General features: G+C 46.9%; 1 protein-coding gene across 3 annotated transcripts in view; it reads left to right on the top strand.

Annotated features, from left to right (window-relative positions):
* The window catches only part of DCAF8 (DDB1 and CUL4 associated factor 8), a 55,506-nt gene that overhangs the window by 8,004 nt on the left and 28,939 nt on the right, over positions 1 to 18,563 (top strand). For all 3 annotated transcript variants that reach the window (XM_048828351.2, XM_048828350.2, XM_048828352.2), the window contains exons 3-5: positions 13,403 to 13,473; positions 15,024 to 15,694; positions 16,953 to 17,093. In XM_048828351.2, coding sequence (XP_048684308.2) covers positions 13,425 to 13,473; positions 15,024 to 15,694; positions 16,953 to 17,093 — 861 coding nt within the window. In that variant the 5' untranslated portion in view covers positions 13,403 to 13,424. The remainder of the gene's footprint in view (positions 1 to 13,402; positions 13,474 to 15,023; positions 15,695 to 16,952; positions 17,094 to 18,563) is intronic.

Genomic DNA, 18,563 nt, shown 5'->3' with positions numbered 1-18,563 from the left:
GTGGGTTTCCTAGTGTCCAGCCAGTACTCAGCTGGAAGGATCGTGCTGTGTTGCAGGGATCGAGAAGGCTTTGCACGCTGGTGTGAAGGGATATCTTCAAGTCTCTGACAGGGCGCTGGGGACATCAGCCCTTGGGCATTTGAAAGCTAGTGTAATTACCACCTTCAGATGTGTAGAGTACAAAGTTTTGAGTAGCCTAACATTTCGGTTCCCCCAACTCTCTGAAGACTGAAGAGTTCCTTAGATCTATAGGTTTCAGAGTAGCAGCCGTGTTAGTCTGTATCCGCAAAAAGAAAAGGAGTACTTGTGGCACCTTAGAGACTAACAAATTTATTTGAGCATAAGCTTTTGTGAGCTACAGCTCACTTCATCGGATGCATTCAGTGGAAAATACAGTGGGGAGATTTATATACATAGAGAATGTGAAACAATGGGCGTTACCATACACGCTGTAACGAGAATGATCAGGTAAGGTGAGCTATTACCATCAGGAGAGCCAGCGGGCAGGGGAGGAACCTTTTGTAGTGATGATCAAGGTGGGCAATTTCCAGCAGTTGACAAGAACATCTGAAACGCCCATTGTTTCATGTTCTCTATGTATATAAATCTCCCCACTGTATTTTCCACTGAATGCATCCGATGAAGGTCAGCTCCCAGACTGCTGCGCTTGGCATCACAGCATGGGGAGTAGATGGCCAGCCCTCTGTGGAGAAAGAGGTGGTTAGGGACTATTTAGAAAAGCTGGATGTGCACAAGTCCATGGGGCCGGACGAGTTGCATCCGAGAGTGCTAAAGGAATTGGCGGCTGTGATTGCAGAGCCATTGGCCATTATCTTTAAAAACTCGTGGTGAACGGGGGAAGTCCCAGACGACTGGAAAAAGGCTAATGTAGTGCCAATCTTTAAAAAGGGGAAGGAGGAGGATCCTGGGAACTACAGGCCAGTCAGCCTCACCTCAGTCCCTGGAAAAATCATGGAGCAGGTCCTCAAAGAATCAATCCTGAAGCACTTGCATGAGAGGAAAGTGATCAGGAACAGTGAGCATGGATTCACCAAGGGAAGGTCATGCCTGACTAATCTAATCGCCTTCTATGATGAGATTACTGGTTCTGTGGATGAAGGGAAAGCAGTGGATGTATTGTTTCTTGACTTTAGCAATGCTTTTGACACGGTCTCCCACAGTATTCTTGTCAGCAAGTTAAGGAAGTATGGGCTGGATGAATGCACTATAAGGTGGGTAGAAAGCTGGCTAGATTGTCGGGCTCAATGGGTAGTGATCAATGGCTCCTTGTCTAGTTGGCAGCTGGTGTCAAGTGGAGTGCCCCAGAGGTCGGTCCTGGGGCCGGTTTTGTTCAATATTTTCATAAATGATTTGGAGGATGGTGTGGATTGCACTCTCAGCAAATTTGCGGATGATACTAAACTAGGAGGAGTGGTAGATATGCTGGAGGGTAGGGATAGGATACAGAGGGACCTAGACAAATTGGAGGATTGGGCCAAAAGAAATCTGATGAGGCTCAATAAGGATAAGTGCAGGGTCCTGCACTTAGGATGGAAGAACCCAATGCACCGCTACAGACTAGGGACCGAATGGCTAGGCAGCAGTTCTGCGGAAAAGGACCTAGGGGTGACAGTGGACGAGAAGCTGGATATGAGTCAGCAGCGTGCCCTTGTTGCCAAGAAGGCCAATGGCATTTTGGGATGTATAAGTAGGGGCATAGCGAGCAGATCGAGGGACGTGATCGTTCCCCTCTATTCGACATTGGTGAGGCCTCATCTGGAGTACTGTGTCCAGTTTTGGGCCCCACACTACAAGAAGGATGTGGATAAATTGGAGAGAGTCCAGCGAAGGGCAACAAAAATGATTAGGGGTCTGGAACACATGACTTATGAGGAGAGGCTGAGGGAACTGGGATTGTTTAGTCTGCCGAAGAGAAGAATGAGGGGGGATTTGATAGCTGCTTTCAACTACCTGAGAGGTGGTTCCAGAGAGGATGGTTCTAGACTATTCTCAGTGGGAGGAGAGGACAAGGAGTAATGGTCTCAAGTTGCAGTGGGGGAGGTTTAGGTTGGATATTAGGAAAAACTTTTTAACTAGGAGGGTGGTGAAACACTGGAATGCGTTACCTAGGGAGGTGGTAGAATCTCCTTCCTTAGTTTTTAAGGTCAGGCTTGACAAAGCCCTGGCTGGGATGATTTAATTGGGGATTGGTCCTGCTTTGAGCAGGGGGTTGGACTAGATGACCTCCTGAGGTCCCTTCCAACCCTGATATTCTATGAAGTGAGCTGTAGCTCACAAAAGCTTATGCTCAGATAAATTTGTTAGATCTATACTTTACTCCATTGGCCGAGTGAGCATTCTAGGTGTAAGGAGCTGTTGCCCTCATTCCAGTGAGACCTGAGTTGGTGGATAACAAAGATCCCATGATGCTTTCTTCCACAGTCAGGATATTTTCCCAGATTCATGGCCAGTTTCATCACTTAAATCTTTCTAATCCCAGTGTGGCGTTTAAAGACCAGAGCCGCTAATTGTATTCTCCCTGCAATTTCAGGTGAATATGACTGCCTCCTTCCCTCAATAATGACAGGTTTCAGAGTAACAGCTGTGTTAGTCTGTATTCGCAAAAAGAAAAGGAGTACTTGTGGCACCTTAGAGACTAACCAATTTATTTGAGCATGAGCTTTCGTGAGCTACAGCTCACTTCATCGGATGAATGAATCGGATGCATCCGATGAAGTGAGCTGTAGCTCACGAAAGCTCATGCTCAAATAAATTGGTTAGTCTCTAAGGTGCCACAAGTACTCCTTTTCTTTTTCCTTCCCTCAAGCTGTTCTACAGTGTTGCTGTAGATTGGTAAACAGCTGCCATGTTTTACCCCAGAGGTGGTTGCGTTCCATTAGGTAGGGAAGTAATTTCTTTCTCCCCTGGAGGCTTGTTTTCTCTGGATGCCAGTTAACTCAGGGGAATGAACACCTTTGTAAAGGCCAGTCCGGACATTCCCAAATGTTTGTTCCAGGATACATGGTTGTCTACCCTAAGCCAGTGGTTCTCAACCTGTGGCCCACAGATCCTTGGGGGTCCACAGACTCTGTCTAAGGGATCAGAAGAAGCTTGTCATTACTCCAGAACAGTGGTTTTCAACCTCTAGTCTGTGGACTAATATTTCCAAAGGTGTCTACACCTCCATTTGAAAATTTTTAGGGGTCCACAGATGAAAAAAGGTTGAGATCCACTGCCCTAAGCTGATCCCTGTGGGCAAACTACAAACGCTGATAGCTGGGGAATATCCAGACTAGCCTTTAGAAATGTTAGCTACTCGGTGATGTTAATAAAAAGTCTCATGTAGACACACTCTGTATAAAAGAGGCTATTAAATAGGACTAATGGGGAAAAATGGGTTAAAATACCCACCTCCCTCCCAGCTTTTTACTCTGTGCTGCTCCTCTTTTGTATATGGAGAGTTTACAACTTCTTGCCCAATGCAGGAGAACCCCCTGAGGATTAGGGCAGGTCTACACTTAAAATGCTGCTATAGCACTTAAGTGAAGATGCTCCTATGCTGGCAGGAGAGCTTCTCCTGTCAGCGTAGTTAATCCACCTCCCTGAAAGGTGATAGCTATGTTGATGGTAGAAGTTCTCGTGTTGACACTGTGCTCTCTACATGGGGGGTTAGGTTGATATAAATCCACACCTATGAGCGATATAGTGATCCCAGTATAGGTCTGTAGTGTAGATCTGGCCTTAGTCCTTGGCTGTCTTCTTTCTGGGCCATCTCATTGCATTTATCCCAACTCTCTTCCCCCTGCTGGCTTCTGCTCATCTAGGCTCAAACTCTTTTCTCCTGAACCCCTGAGAGGCTACAGCTGTCCTTTGGTAGAGTCAGAGGTAGGAAACAGTGCTCTCTCTAACTGCTTTGTTAGGCCAGGGATCCTGGTAGTCACCTTTGACCTGAGCAGCTTTCCTCCTCTGTCAAGGTTCCTTCCTCACTCTGAACTCTAGCATACAGATATGGGGACCTGCATGAAAGACCCCCCTACGCTTATTCTTATCAGCTTAGGTTAAAAACTTCCCCAAGGTACAAACTTTGCCTTGGCCTTGAACCCTATGCTGTCACCACCAAGCGTTTTGAACAAAGAACAGGGAAAGAGACCACGTGGAGACGTCTTCCCCCAAGCCCTACACCCCCTTTCCTGGGGAAGGCTTGATAAGAATCCTCACCAATTTGTACAGGTGAACACAGACCCAAACCCTTGGATCTTAAGAACAATAAAAAATCAATCAGGTTCTTAAAGAGAATTTTAATTAAAGAAAAGGTAAAAGAATCACCTCTGTAAAATCAGGATGGTAAATACCTTACAGGCTAATCAGATTCAAAACATAGAGAATCCCTCTAGGCAAAACCTTAAGTTACAAAAAGACACACAAATAGGAATATACATTCCCTCCAGCATAGCTTATTTTACCAGCCATTAAACAAAAGGAAATCTAGTTTATTTTCTAGCTAGATTACTTACTAACTTAGCAGGAGTTGTAAGGCTTGCATTTCTGATCTGTTCCTGGCAAAAGCATCCCACAGACAGCCAAACCCTTTGTTACCCCCCTGCCCCCTCCAGATTTGAAAGTATCTTGTCCCCTCATTGGTCATTTTGGGTCAGGTGCCAGCGAGGTTATCTTGGCTTCTTAACTCTGTACAGGTGAAAGGGTTTTGCCTCTGGCTAGGAGGGATTTTATAGCACTGTATACAGAAAGGTGATTACCCTTCCCTTTTATATTTGACATCCTCTATCACCCTTCTCTCCATATGGTCACTGGAGCAGGGTCAGGACTTGTTACCTTGGCTGTGTGTCTGCAGAGCTACACTTCAGAACAATCTGTTTCCCTTTCCTGGGAAAAGGCGCTTGAATGCTGCACCTTCCCGCTGCTCCATGGGATTAATTTGAGGGCGGATTGGCTAGAACAGCGTGAGCATGTAGTATTGTGGCCTTTGGGAACCGGATGGAGCATCAGAGTGCAAAGGTTCTGCTATGGTTGGAATGTGACAGTTGATCAGAGAAGGTGGGAGTAACGGCTCCATAGGGTAATAAAGAGGGGGTTGTGCCTCAGCTAGGGGCAGCTGGGGTAGGAGACCCCAGGAGAAACCATGAGTCCTGTGAACTGAGGAAGAGCAGGCTTGGAGTGCAGGCCGGGCTAGTGCTGTGAGCTTGCAGCTCTAATGACCCACTTTAAGAAGTATGGTTCCAAAAAGGGGTCTTACATCAGCCCAGTGCACCCCATGAAACTAGGGAGAGGCAGCCCTTGGCAGATCCTCTGCCCATTGCCTCAGCACAGATATGTCTGAGCCACCAGCTTGCATATGTGAGGGGAGGGATTGTTCTCTAGTAGTTGGAACATAGAAATCCTCCTGATGCCTGACTGGGTTTTATTCCCAGCTCTGCTGTCTGGGTGTTGTGGCCTTGAGAGTGATGCCCTCTCTTTATGGGTGGGCATACGGGAGCTCAGGTGTTAGTGAAGACTGCTTTTTGTAAATTGCTTTGAGGGCCTTGAGTGGAAGGGGCTATACATGGCTCAGGTGCAACTAACAGAGCTTTGAGTAAAACTTGATTGATCACCTGGAAGTGAGAGTGGAGGTTATACCATGTATTGGGACTTAAAAGTGGTTATACCACATGTGGAGACAAGAACCATGTGGTAAACTATATTGACCATGCACCGTCAACCATTTCACCTGTCTGTTTGCCCATCCCCACTGACTCAAGCCACTGATGGGTAGCATTCAGTCCTAAACCTTGAATCTGTCTCTGGTCCTGTATTTCACGAACCGTTATGTCTACTAGTGGCCACTTCCCCTTCCTTGCAGTGGTGTAAGGCATTGGTTTATGCCCTTTTCAGGCTGGACTGAACAACATTACTCTGCATTACTGAAAAGCTCTTTCAGAGGCTGTTAGAACTAGAGTGGCTGTCTTCTCCCACGAATGCCTCTGGAGCTGGACTCGTGGTCCAAAGGCATCCCTCTCTAGCTTTACAGAGGGGATGTGAAAATGAGTGCTAGTAAAAACTTCCTATAGAATGTGTGGCTTAAATAGAATACATGATGGCATGTGTCTAAGGGTCTGACACTCATTTGGGGTGACCTATGTGGCGCCGTTGTGTCCATCTCAATGTCCGTAGAGCAAACCTGTATTCCACACAATTGTGTACTACAGAGAAGTAAGTAAAGTAGCTTCCATCACTAAATCTTTCCAATGTGATGGCTACCTGCCCATAACAGATAAAAGTGCCAGCATGTTAAATGAAGAGTAGCAGCCCCCTGATGCTGACAGATGTCTTTAGGCATCCGTTAAAGCCATTCCTTTCTGCAGGCTCCACCAAAAGTGTGTCCCTGCTAATGATCTACTTTCTGGAATAACTTGGAGTAAAGTCCCTTGTAGACCTGAGAAGACTTTGATCTGCTCTCTTTGTTTATAAGATGTTCACATCTACATATTAAGCACAAGATGTCTGTCCTTCCCAACATGAGCCCAAACTTACCTTCACACCATAAGCAAAAGACCTCTCCTCTCCAACCTCTTGCTGCCATGCCAAAAGATGCAGCAAGCCCTGGCTTTGTCAGATCTGGGGGGCAAGGTAGACTGACATCCAGTGCCCTCCACTGACACTGCCCTGCCACGAGCCCTCAGAGAGTGCTCCATGCTTTAAGCAGCTCACATCTAGTACAGCAGCTCAAGGAAGGAGAAGCATAACTTGGGCAGATAGGGTTCATGCCAGGTGCCTAGGGGTTAGTCGGCCCAGAAGAGGATAGGGATTGCTTCCAAGGAGGACAGCCAAGGAATACCCTAGTGAAGGGATTTGGTAGAACTGGCAAAAGATCTTTAGTTGCCCCTCTCGAGGATTGCAGACTAGGCCCTCCTCTGCAAAAGTTATAGTTTGCTTTCCTACTTGATCTTTGTTGAGTGCTACTGTTTAATCTCCATTATTATTATTACTGAGTTGTGTATTCAGCTCTGTACACCCAGACCCTGCCCGAAGGAGTTCCTAGTCTAAGTACATTGTAATCTCATTGTCAAGTTAAACTGTGTTTAACTGTGTATGAATCAGATAGCTAATAGCCCATTTTAGACAGGCTGACACACAGTCTCTCCAGCTAGAGAGAATCCAGCCTGCCTTAAATACAAATCAGTTTAGAGAGGCCTCGCTTTGAACGCCTTCAACTACCTAAATGTAAAAGAGGTGGCTAATGGATACAATCTGTTTTCATCTTCACAGCAGCTGAGTTAATACTGCCAGAGGAAGCAGGAGATGGAGAGGCAAGAGGGAGCAAATCTTTCCTCCTCAGAAGTTCCTTGCTAGGCAGCTGAGCGTTTTCCACTTGTGTCCTTATTTCTTAGCTAGGTTTATAATTAGAGCAGATACAAAATAAAACAAAAAACAAAGTTTTAAGTACCCCACAGCGGCAGCTCCTGTGGCTCTTGTCCCATGGGACTAGGCCTGCCTCAGTGCAGTGGGTGTTGTGACCTGGCACACTGGGTTGCAGCACCACCCAAATTTGGCCAAGCTGTCCCTCCATTGTCTTGCTAAAATTGAGCTGTGATATGCCCTGGTGTGCCAGGTTGCAATGACGGAAGTGGGGAGCTGTCACTAGGGGATGAATGCAGGATGGGCTTGTCCCCATTCCCTCTCTCCCCTCTTCCCAGTATGGATAAAACAAAATAACATGAAATTCCTGAAAAATAAAATGAAAATTTATTTAAAAAAACTGAATTTCGATTATAATCCCCTGGGGTGGGTGAGTGAGAAGGAGTCAGATTAATTACCCAGTAATGATTGCCTTTCCTCTTGAAGTAACTTTAACTGCCAGGTTCCACAGTAATGTTCACCAAGTGGAATTGGAGATAAGCTATTAACTGGCTTTCCAATCTGCTCATTGCTTGAGAATATCATTAACAGTTTCAATGTCGAGTCCCACTCCAAAAAAACTTCCAGCTAAGATTGTTCTGGTGGTTTAACGTAATCCTTGTATGTATCATATATCCAGAAAGTTACAATAAAAGCGACACCGTCAGCTTGAAATCTGGTTAGATTAAAAGTAGTTGTCATACACCTGCCCTGCCAGTTGCTGTCGTCGTGTGTTTGTGTGGTTTTTCTCTTAGTGTGCTTTTCTCCTGCCTATCCTGCGTGGAACCACCCCATGCAAACAAGGAAAATGGATTAGAAAAAACAGGTGAAACTTTTTGAAAGTGACTAATTTTTTTATGCTTAAATTGAGACTTTTAAAAGGGCCCGATTTTTTTTTACGAAGTGCTGAGCACCCACTTCTGAAAATCTGGAGTCTCGAGTTGTGCTACCCAAAATCGAAAGTCACCATTCAGAATGCATAGACAGAAGTGACTTCTAAATTTACTACTCTTTAAAGAGCACATGGGGAAGAAGCAGAGCATAGTTTCTCTTTATTTAAAATGACCAGAATCTGTTTATTTTGTTGACATCAGTTTGAAATATTGCCCTTGTGATTCAATCTCACTGAGAGTAATCTGGGTAATACTTCACTGCTATAAAAATCCACTGAGCCAAATTCTGTCCCTTCCTGGCACTCTGAAATCTCACTGACTTCATTAAGCTGCAGGGGTATAAATCGGGGCAGAATTTACTGTGATATAAGAACGGCCACACTGGGTCAGACCAATGGTCCATCTCGCCCAGTATCCTGTCTTCTGACAGTGGCCAATGCCAGGTGCCTCAGAAGGAATGAACAGAACAGGAAATTCTCAAGTGATCCATCCTGTCACCCATTCCCAGCTTCTGGCAAACAGAGGCTAGGGACACCATCCCTGCCCATCCTGGCTAATAACCTTTGATGGACCTATCTTCCATGAATTTATCTAGTTCTTTTTTGAACCCTGTTATAGTCATGGCCTTCACAGCATCCCCTGTCAATGAGTTCCTCAGGTTGACTGTGCATTGTGTGAAGAAATACTTCCTTTTGTTTTTTTAAACGTGCTGCCTATTAATTTCATTTGGAGGCCCCTAGTTCTTGTCTTATGAGAAGGAGTAAATAACACTTCCTTATTTACTTTCTCCTCCCCAGTTGTGATTTTACAGACCTCTATCATATCCCCTCTTAGTCGTCTCTTTTCCAAGCTGAAAAGTCAGTGTCATTAATCTCTCCTCGTAGGGAAGCTGCTCCATGCTCCTAATAATTTTTGTTGCCCTTTTCCAATTCCAGTATATTTTTTGAGATGGGGCGACCATATACAGTATTCAAGGTGTGGGCATACCATGAATTTATATATAGAGGCAATATGATATTTTCTGTCTTCTCTGTCCCCTTCTTAATGATTCCCAACATTCCATTAGCTTTTTTTGACTGCTGCTGCACATTGAGTGGATGTTTTCAGAGAACTGTCCACAAGGACTCCAAGATTTCTCTTTTGAATGGTAACAGCTAATTTAGACCCCATCATTTAATATGTACAGTTAAGATTGTTTTCCGGTGTGCATTACTTTGCATATATCAACATTGAATTTCATCTGCCATTTTATTGCCCAGTCACCCAGTAGTTTAGTGAGATCCCTTTGTAGCTTTTCGCAGTCTGCTTGCGACTTAACTATCTTGCGTAGTTTTGTATCATCTGCAGATTTTTCCACCTCACTGTTTACTTCCTTTTCCAGATCATTTATGAATGTTAAATAGTACTGGTTCCAGTACAGACCCCTGGGGGACACCACTGTTTACCTCTCCCCATTCTGAAAACTGACCATTTATATGTGTATTGATGACATCTAGTAGATGCTTTCACATAGATTAGTCCCAGGATTTGGGACAATGTGTGTTCTGCACTAGTATAAGAAATAATCTGAAGGCCCTAGGGGTATCTAGTGAAATCCGTGCTTGTGAAGGATAATTTATGGAAACTGATGTTCTGTGTTTGTTCCAGTGTATGCTGTCCTGACCCTACCCTATCGGTGTGTCTAAGCACTGACTAGAGGTGTGACCTCGTGGCTGTAGGCGGGGCGGGATGGGATGGGAGTTTGTTCCCTCCAATCCATCTAATCTTTGCCTTTTCCGCTGAGACTACAGATCAGGCCAACTGAAAACTGATAGCGTGCAAAGATCCACTTGTGTTCCCAAGATCTGGATTGAGATCCACTCACTTCATGTGGGCCACAGAGCTGCCAGCAGGTGGCGGTACCCAGGGTGGAACAATTTAAATCAAGGCCATTGAAATCAATGATCCACCTTGGCAAGAACATTTGTCACTTCTGACTTTGATTGGAATTGTGACCTAGATCGTTTTTTGTTGGCGGTTGTAGGGGAGTTTATCAACTGAGCAAATAGTGCCACTGTTTTTGCAGGGTGTCCCATTGAACTATATCTGAGCTGCTGCGGAGGAGGAAGCAGGGGCTAACTGACATGATTCCCACAGCATTGTGAAACCATTGCCGAAGCAGAAAATGTGCAATATTTTTTTGTGGTGCCATATTCAGGCATCACTGATGCTGATGGACAAAGTAGAGAAGTGCACAGAGCTGCATTAATTACAGGTTCCATTAACAGCACTGGAAATGGCCGATAGTAAAGAGAATACTGCCTTTTCTCAATTCTTCAGAAAATAAGAGACTCAATGCTATTTTTAAAAAAGTCACTAAAATCCAGTAGGAGGGGGATATCCCTGTGGTGTAGACCAATATAATACAGTCTGCTTTGAAGTTAATGCCTAAAAGCAGTTTTACTAATTGTGGCTCGATGGAAAGATTAATATTGAATAGCTCCTTTGCCTCTAGCAGGCTGCAAACTGAAATTTCTCTGCCATGGGAAGAGCTCTGGGTGCTAGACTAAGTTTTTTTTTTTTTTAAACTAATGATTAAAAATCATTTTCCCCTCAGGGAATTAACACTAAAACACTTGGCTGAGACCAGGAGGCTGGAATATTTAATTCAGGAATTGGGGGGGGTGGGGGTGGGGAAGAACCCTGTAGAGTACCTGACAGGATAGCATAGCTACTACCTTGGTAACTTTCCTGTTGGGTTTTGAAGGGATTCTGGATATGCCTGGGTGAGTGGGCTTAAGATTTGCTTTAAGGAAACTAAAAGTAGCCGTTGCCAGCATGAGATCCCATGGAATGTCACTGTGGGGTAACTAAAGATCTATTCCACAATGCCCTTGGAATGGAGGGAGCTGGAAATGCTAGAGCACTATTTCTCTTTTGTTTTGGATTGATCATGTGCTCATGTAAAATTAAAATGTTCAATTAATTGAGCAATGGCAGTAAGTGTGAGGGAGCTTCCAACCTCACAGATAAGCTTCCAGTGCACTGGAGTTCCCCTGTGCTCTGGGAAAAGCATGGGAGGATAAATGAGTCCTGAAGGTCGTCTTGGACTCCAGACTAGTGAGGGGGCTAAATTCCAGAGCAGTGGGCCTTCCAGTGGGAATGCCCGGTCCTCCCACTACATTTGGGTGGGAGGGATAGCTCAGTGGTTTGAGCATTGGCCTGCTAAACCCAGGGTTGTGAGTTCAATCCTTGAGGGGGCCATTTAGGGATCTGGGGCAAAAATTGGTCCCGCTTTGAGCAGCGGGTTGGACTAGATGACCTCCTGAGGTCCCTTCCAACCCGGAGATTCTATGATTATATGATTACTGAGAGCGTTTGAGGTTTGGAAGCACCTCGTGCATAGGAAGGTGTTTAGAAATCTGTGATTTGAGGTAAAAAAGCTTCTTGACTAGCTTTTGACCCTACAATCTGTGATGTCAGCACTTACTGCACCTCAAAGCTACCCTTCCTCAGCTGTATTTCAGATCTAACATGCTTAATTTTGTGATATGGGCATATGAAAGTGGTCTCTTCAGTTATGGATGGATTTTGTGTAGCTGTTGTTGCAGAGCTAATGTCAAGAACTCCTCATTCCTTTGAGTGTAGCTGGGGATCAGGAGTTGGATGGAAAGAGTTTGCCTTGTGACAAGGTACAAATGAAAGGGGAGTCAGAGGACCAAGGTGGAGAGACTAGGGAGGGTTCACATAGGGAAATATGGTGGAAGGCTTTAAGAAATTAAGCAGGTGCATTGGGTCATGGGGCCTTCGCTTCTCTGTTGGGTCAAGGCAGTATTCATGGAAGAATGCAGCTGGAGGACTGTACAGACGTGGAAATGGTTGGACGGGGGCAGAGGGGAAGAATTGTCCCCTGAGAACCAGAGCATTGCAGAAGTTATGCTTGTTAGTTTTGGACTGCAATGGTAGCAGCCATAACTGTACTATGATGTATCTTCCACTGATCTTGTGCACTAAACAGGGTCAGTATTTGAGTGGGAGACATCCCAAGGAATATTTAGGTCATCTAGAAGTAAGTGTAGGTATTCTGAACCCATATCCCAACGTGGTGTAAAGGGTGCACTGTGATGCTCCAGTTATCACATATCAGAGGAGAGATAAAGCTGAGCTCCTGACCACTTGTGGATATTAACAAGTTGTGATAGGACTACCAAAGACTTTGTATGATGGCCCCAATGTTGTGGCCAAATGCCACCTTGACTGATGGCATTACGTTTCTGAAGTGTCCTCTGTAGACAGTAAACTGCTATCCAATATTGCCGTTTTTAATAATGCACAGTCACCTTCCATCCCAGAAGTGGCCAGCAAAGTTGTCCCCCTGGATAGCTTGGAGATGAGTTTGGGATCCTTTGAGGTAAAAGGAGCTATGGAATTTGGAGGCATTTATTGGGGAAATGTGGCTTCCTCCCCCCCTCCCCCAGTGTATTTGAAACTAGCACATTGGGTATAGATTCATAGATACTAAGGTCAGAAGGGACCATTATGATCATCTAGTCGGACCTCCTGCACAATGCAGGCCACAGCATCTCACCCACCCACTCCTGCAAAAAACCTCTCACCTATGTCTGAGCTATTGAAGTCCTCAAATCGTGGTTTAAAGACTTCAAGGAGCAGAGAATCCTCCAGCAAGTGACCCGTGCTCCATGCTACAGATGAAGGCGAAAAACCTCCAGGGCCTCTTCCAATCTGCCCTGGAGGAAAATTCTTTCCCGACCCCAAATATGGCCATCACCTGAACCCTGAGCATATGGGCAAGATTCACCAGCCATATCTTGATCTCTGCTAATCTAACTCTAGCAGCCTTAGAGAAAATGTTAGGGTTCTAGCCGTTTTATGATGCATTTGATAGTACATGTCCTGTGATAAACAGTCCAGTGTCGTTTAAGCAGTTCTTCCCTGTTTGGGAGGTGGGTACTGTTTCTCAGTACACTGGGCCAAGCCATTGCAGTTTGCTGCGAAGGGGGGCGCTCTTCCTGGACCAAGTCTGTGTTAGAAAGCCGGGGCTTTTACGAAACAGTCTCAGGGGATCTCTCCTCTTGCTGTTGCCAACTCTTTTTTTTTTTTTAATCTCTCAATTGCAGGTTCACCCTGAACAAAAACAAGATGTCGGATAAGGGGAGTAGCACGGAGGGAAAAACGGACATAGCCAATGGTAAGGGTAGGGGGTGAAGACCCGTTTGAGTTGTCTGCGCTTAAGGCTAGGGCTCAGTGAACAACAAGAAATTTGGGATCATTTAGTGATTGATCTGAGCACGTTCACAACCCTCTAAATTTGCCGGTTGTAAACCTTCTTCAGATGAAGAGCTTTTAGTGTCAATTCTGGTACAAAGCAAATATTGGCTGTGGCACCAAAATGCATTTCATTAAATGAAATGAACATGGTGACCAAACAAATTCCTCTCTGAAGCGTTCCACAATGTGATTCGGGTGCTCACTGGCCCTCCATTGACGGGTTTGGTTGTACAAGATATTGAATAGCTTTGGTTAGTGAACACCCACAAAAATGGTAGTCTGCTTATGAGCAGCAAAAGAGGCTACATTTGCCAAACAAATCACTTACCCTGTGAATTGTTCACTTAGCTCTACATAAGCTGTTTTAAAGTGATATGGGGGAAACAAATGTCCTATCTAAGCATCCTGCAACGGGGGGGGACCCTCGTTCTGTCCCTATATCCGTGTTTTCTCTTCCATCACTTCACTAACAAAGTTGCATTAGAATAGGATCTCTGGACCAATTCCTGGTTCCACTGAAGTCCGTGACACAACTTCCATTGGCTTCTAGAGACCCAGCATTAGGCCCTCTGTTCCTAATATCTGCTCCACTGTTGTCTCCTCCTTCAAAATCCCTGGAATCAGATGATGGCTGGATCATCTTCAGGTGGAGGAGGATCGGCAGAGAAACCCTTAAAAAGCAGAACTGGCCTTCAGATAGCCTTTGTCATGAAGAAGAGGAGTATGTCTGTGTAAGCAGGATTGTTGCCTAATACTGTAGAGAACCCCCCCTCCCCCAGAAGCATGGCAAAGCTAGCTGTTGATTCAAATGCCAGGTAATGTCCTACATCTGCCTAAACCCTGCTCCTCTGTACATGGGAGTAGAGATTTGTTAAAACCCTTGTGCAAGGTATTGCAACGTGGGGCAGATTTCATTTGTTGCTAAATGAGTGGAGGTTACAGAATCCTGAGCTTGTTTATAGCAGTCTGTGAGCCTGTTAATAAATGCAAGAGGAAGAGGGTTAATTGTATGCTCCGGGGGAGATGGGATCCCTGAATGAAGCTGCAATTAAAAATGTAATGCATGGGAGCGAAACAATTGGCCAGAGGCTTGTTCCTGAGCTAGTGTTGCCCAGAGGGATGTCCCAGTGATTTAAACATCAGGTGTAAAATACAGGGGGTTTCCTAGAATAGAACCACTGCTTTGAAAGTTCCATCTTTCAGGGAGCTAGATGCGACATAAATGGTTCTGGGTCTGTGGACCAGACTGTAACTCCACGTCTTGGTCACTCTGTGTATACGCTGGCGATCCCATGGCCCTTTGTAAGAGTAGGGATTTGGCTGGAATTTTCTCCCCCTTCTGTTGTGCTGGCCTCTACCCTGGAAGTGACTGCATTTCAGTGGTGCTTTTGGGTACATGAGAATCCTTTGATGCTATAGAGATGTGAAGTTATTTACCCTAGAATAAATCACATGGTCTGTCCTGTGCAGGGAGCTTATCCAGCAGCCCCGAAGAAATGTCTGGAGCAGAGGAGGGGCGAGAGACTTCCTCAGGCATCGAAGTAGAGGCCTCTGACCTCAGCCTGAGCCTCACTGGGGACGACGTAGGGCCCAACCGCACCAGCACAGAGAGCCGGGACACAGACACAGAGAGCTCGGGAGAGGAAAAGGACTCTGACAGTATGGATGACACAGGCCACTACTCGATCAATGAGGAGAACCAGGCCCATGACCGGTCCCACTCGGAGGAGGAGGAGGAGGAGGAGGAGCAGCAGCGGTCCCGGCGGCGTGCCCAGCGCAAACGTGCCAACCACGATCAAGACTCCTCGGATGATGAGCGGGCGCTGGAGGACTGGGTGTCCTCGGAGACAACTGCTCTTCCTCCGCCCCGCTGGCAGGCTGTGCGTGCCCTCCGGGAGAGGGAGCTGGGCTTCAGCTCACGCTTTGTCTATGAGGCCTGCGGGGCCAGGGTCTTTGTGCAACGTTTCCACCTCCAGCACGGCCTAGAGGGGCATGGCGGCTGTGTCAATACCTTGCACTTTAACCAGCGTGGCACATGGCTGGCCAGCGGCAGCGATGACCTTAAGGTGGTGGTTTGGGACTGGGTCAGGAGGCAGCCGGTGCTGGAGTTTGAGAGCGGCCACAAGAGCAACGTCTTCCAGGTGAGAGGGGGAGGGGCTGAGTGTGTTGGGAGAAGCGGGTAGCTGAAGGGGCTGGTAGGGGCGTCTCCCACTCCACTTAGAAAGATGCCAAGAGCTGAGTTATTCTGCTACGTTTGTAAAGGGGTGAAAGTAACTGACCATGTTTGTGTGCTGCCAGAGCAGGTGTCTCGGTGCCAGGACTCCAGGGTCCTATTGCACCTCTGCCACTGACATGCTGGAAGACTCTACATTAATCGCTGTACCTCAGCTTCTCCCGGATGTTAACTGGGGAGAATGCTAACTTCCCTGCTGTGTTATGAGTCCTCTTGCTCCTCTTGTAAAGGGTGTAGGTGCTGGTGACTGCAGTAGATACGTTGCATTTTTTTTTTTTTTTCTTTTCAAAGCCCCGGCAAGTCAGACGAGCTTTCCCTGGCGAGTGGGAGAGCCAGTGCCGGCCCAACTGAGCTTTCATAGCGTCTCTGGCTTGTACAGCTATGAAGAGCCTCCCAAAGGCAAAGTCTGCCAATAGCACCTCAACTGAGTCTGCTCTGAGCTGCTTCCCAGGGGGTTCTGAATGGCAGGAGATACTCTGGCAGTCCAGTCTGCTGCCCCTCCTTAGGGGAAGCTGGGAGCAGTGATGGAAGCAGGAGCTGTTTGTGGAGAAGGGCCTTAGGGAAGCAGCCCCCATGCTTGCAGGAGGCTCTGGAGTGCCAGGGAGAGCAGAGAACTTTGGCTTTCTAGCAGCCAGAGGTTGCTGTGGGGAAGGGACTTCATGTTTTATCCCACCTGCTCACCAGAGGCTAATAGGAAAGACCAAGTCCAGGCGCAAACCTGTGGGCATCCCTGCATCTCCACCTCTCCGTACCTGCTTGAGATGGAGGTAATGCTGGGCTTCTCAGCCAGGGCATTGCCACTGCACTGTGCAGGGCATCTCTCTGGCTAGGATAGAATTGCTGGTAGAATTGTTCAAACCCTGTTCAAAGTACTGTATAGACTCCAAGCCAGCCTTTGCATCCCCCCTTCCCAGGAAGGACGACAGTCCTCCTAGTCTTTATCCTACTTGCACATGGAGAAACTGAGGCATGGAGCGCCAGTGACCTGCTATCGGAGGTGGCATTACAGCTTGGGCCGCCCTGTTTTTTTGCCTATATGCTCAGTCCATGGATCATGCTGCTGCATTTGTGGTGGAGGGTGGGTGGGATTCCAGCCCCAAGGACTGTGGGAGGGCAGCTGTTCTCACCCCCAGTAGAACGCAGCATCTCCTTTTGCTCTCCTCCAGGCCAAGTTCCTCCCCAACAGTGGCGACTCGACTCTAGCCATGTGCGCTCGGGATGGCCAAGTCCGGGTAGCCGAACTCTCTGCCACCCAGTGCTGCAGAAACACCAAGCGCGTGGCACAGCACAAGGGAGCCTCACATAAGGTGAGCAAACTAGCTACTGTTTCTGTCTGGTGCCAGGGCGTAGGGACGGATAGGGCCCGTAGCAGCCAGGCTTCCCGTACATTAGGTGTCAAAAGGAATTGCTTATCCCTGTTTGACCATGGAACCAGGCAGTACCCTTCTCCATCCCCTATTTTCAGTGTATATAAACCTCCATCTAAAATTAAAGCATGATTTGAAAGGCCTTTGCCTTCTCCTCCTCCCTCGGTATGTAGGTTTCCTCTGAAGCTGATGTGTTCCTTTAACTCAGTTGCGTGTCTCTGAGAACTGGCCCGTCCCTTCTCCAGTCACTGCTAAGGGAACGCCTGCCCAAGGAGATGGGTCTCACGTTGCACTTCAAAGGTGGTAAGATTTGGACTCCCTCATTGTCCAGGGCTTTCCTCTGAAGACGCCTGGCGCTGAGGATTGCCTCCTGGGCTCTCTGTGGAGCACACTATGGCACAGGGTCACAGGTCCTCCCTTTTCACCTACTCTGGCCCCTCCTCAATGCACCTCGAACATCTTTCTGTCTTGATGGCTCCTGCATGCAAAGTAGATGAGTCCCTGGTGCCGGCTAGGACTCCTAGCTTTGAGGTCAGAACAATGCAGGAAGTACAGGTTGTCCTGGAGCCTTTCAGTTTGCGTTGCTGCATTTACCTACATTGAATTTAATCTGTGATTGTACTGCCCAGCATCTAATCTCCTGTGGAGTGCTTCTGAAGTACTTTGCAATCCTAATTAAAGAGTTGTGCCTTTTCTTTGGTCTCCTCCCCTGCCAGAGGCTGCCCAGTAATAATTCTCTTCTGGATTTTATGAGGCTTGTTGCTACACCAGTTTTTATGGTCCCTGTAGCAGGAGTGTGTTTATCCTGGGGGGGTGTCGAAGTGTAGGCCAAATGCAGCATTTGGAGTTCTATAGCATGGCCTGCGGCCCATGAAAACTGCATATCCCAGCATGCTCTTGTCTCAATCCAAGTTGGGGCTGCTCAGTCCAGTGCAGGATATTGACTAATGAGCTTTGTCATCGGCAACGAAGGCCGGATGGGCTGCAGTCTGCTTGGTCTATAGCACAGGCACCTGTACATTTACCACTGTGTCCTGCAATTGGGCAAGGTGTGGAAATGTTGGCAGGACAGACCTCAGTGGCTCTTTCAAGAAGCATTTTTGTCAGACGTAAAGTGCTGATTACATTTGCACAGCTGGTCACAGAGGAGCAAGCAAGTGACTGAGACCTAATCTCAAGTTGTGAACTCCTGAAGACAGCAATGGTGCTGCACAGACAGAGGTACCGAGCATATCAATCTGAGCCTCTGGGCACTACTGAAATAACCACCAGCGGCCTCTTAATACAGGAGGGGCAGGCAGTGAAGGGTGTGCATCGTCTTATTGCAGTCCCATCGAAGTGATGTGCTAAGAATAAACCTACCCAGCATGTCTAACTGCGTAGGAAATTGAAACTGACCTCCTTCCGCCT

This window comes from Caretta caretta, chromosome 24 (genome assembly GCF_965140235.1).
Source record: "Caretta caretta isolate rCarCar2 chromosome 24, rCarCar1.hap1, whole genome shotgun sequence".
NCBI classification, from domain to species: Eukaryota; Metazoa; Chordata; order Testudines; family Cheloniidae; genus Caretta; species Caretta caretta.
Note: the sequence above shows the minus strand (reverse complement) of the source record. Positions and strands in the feature narration are given on the sequence as shown.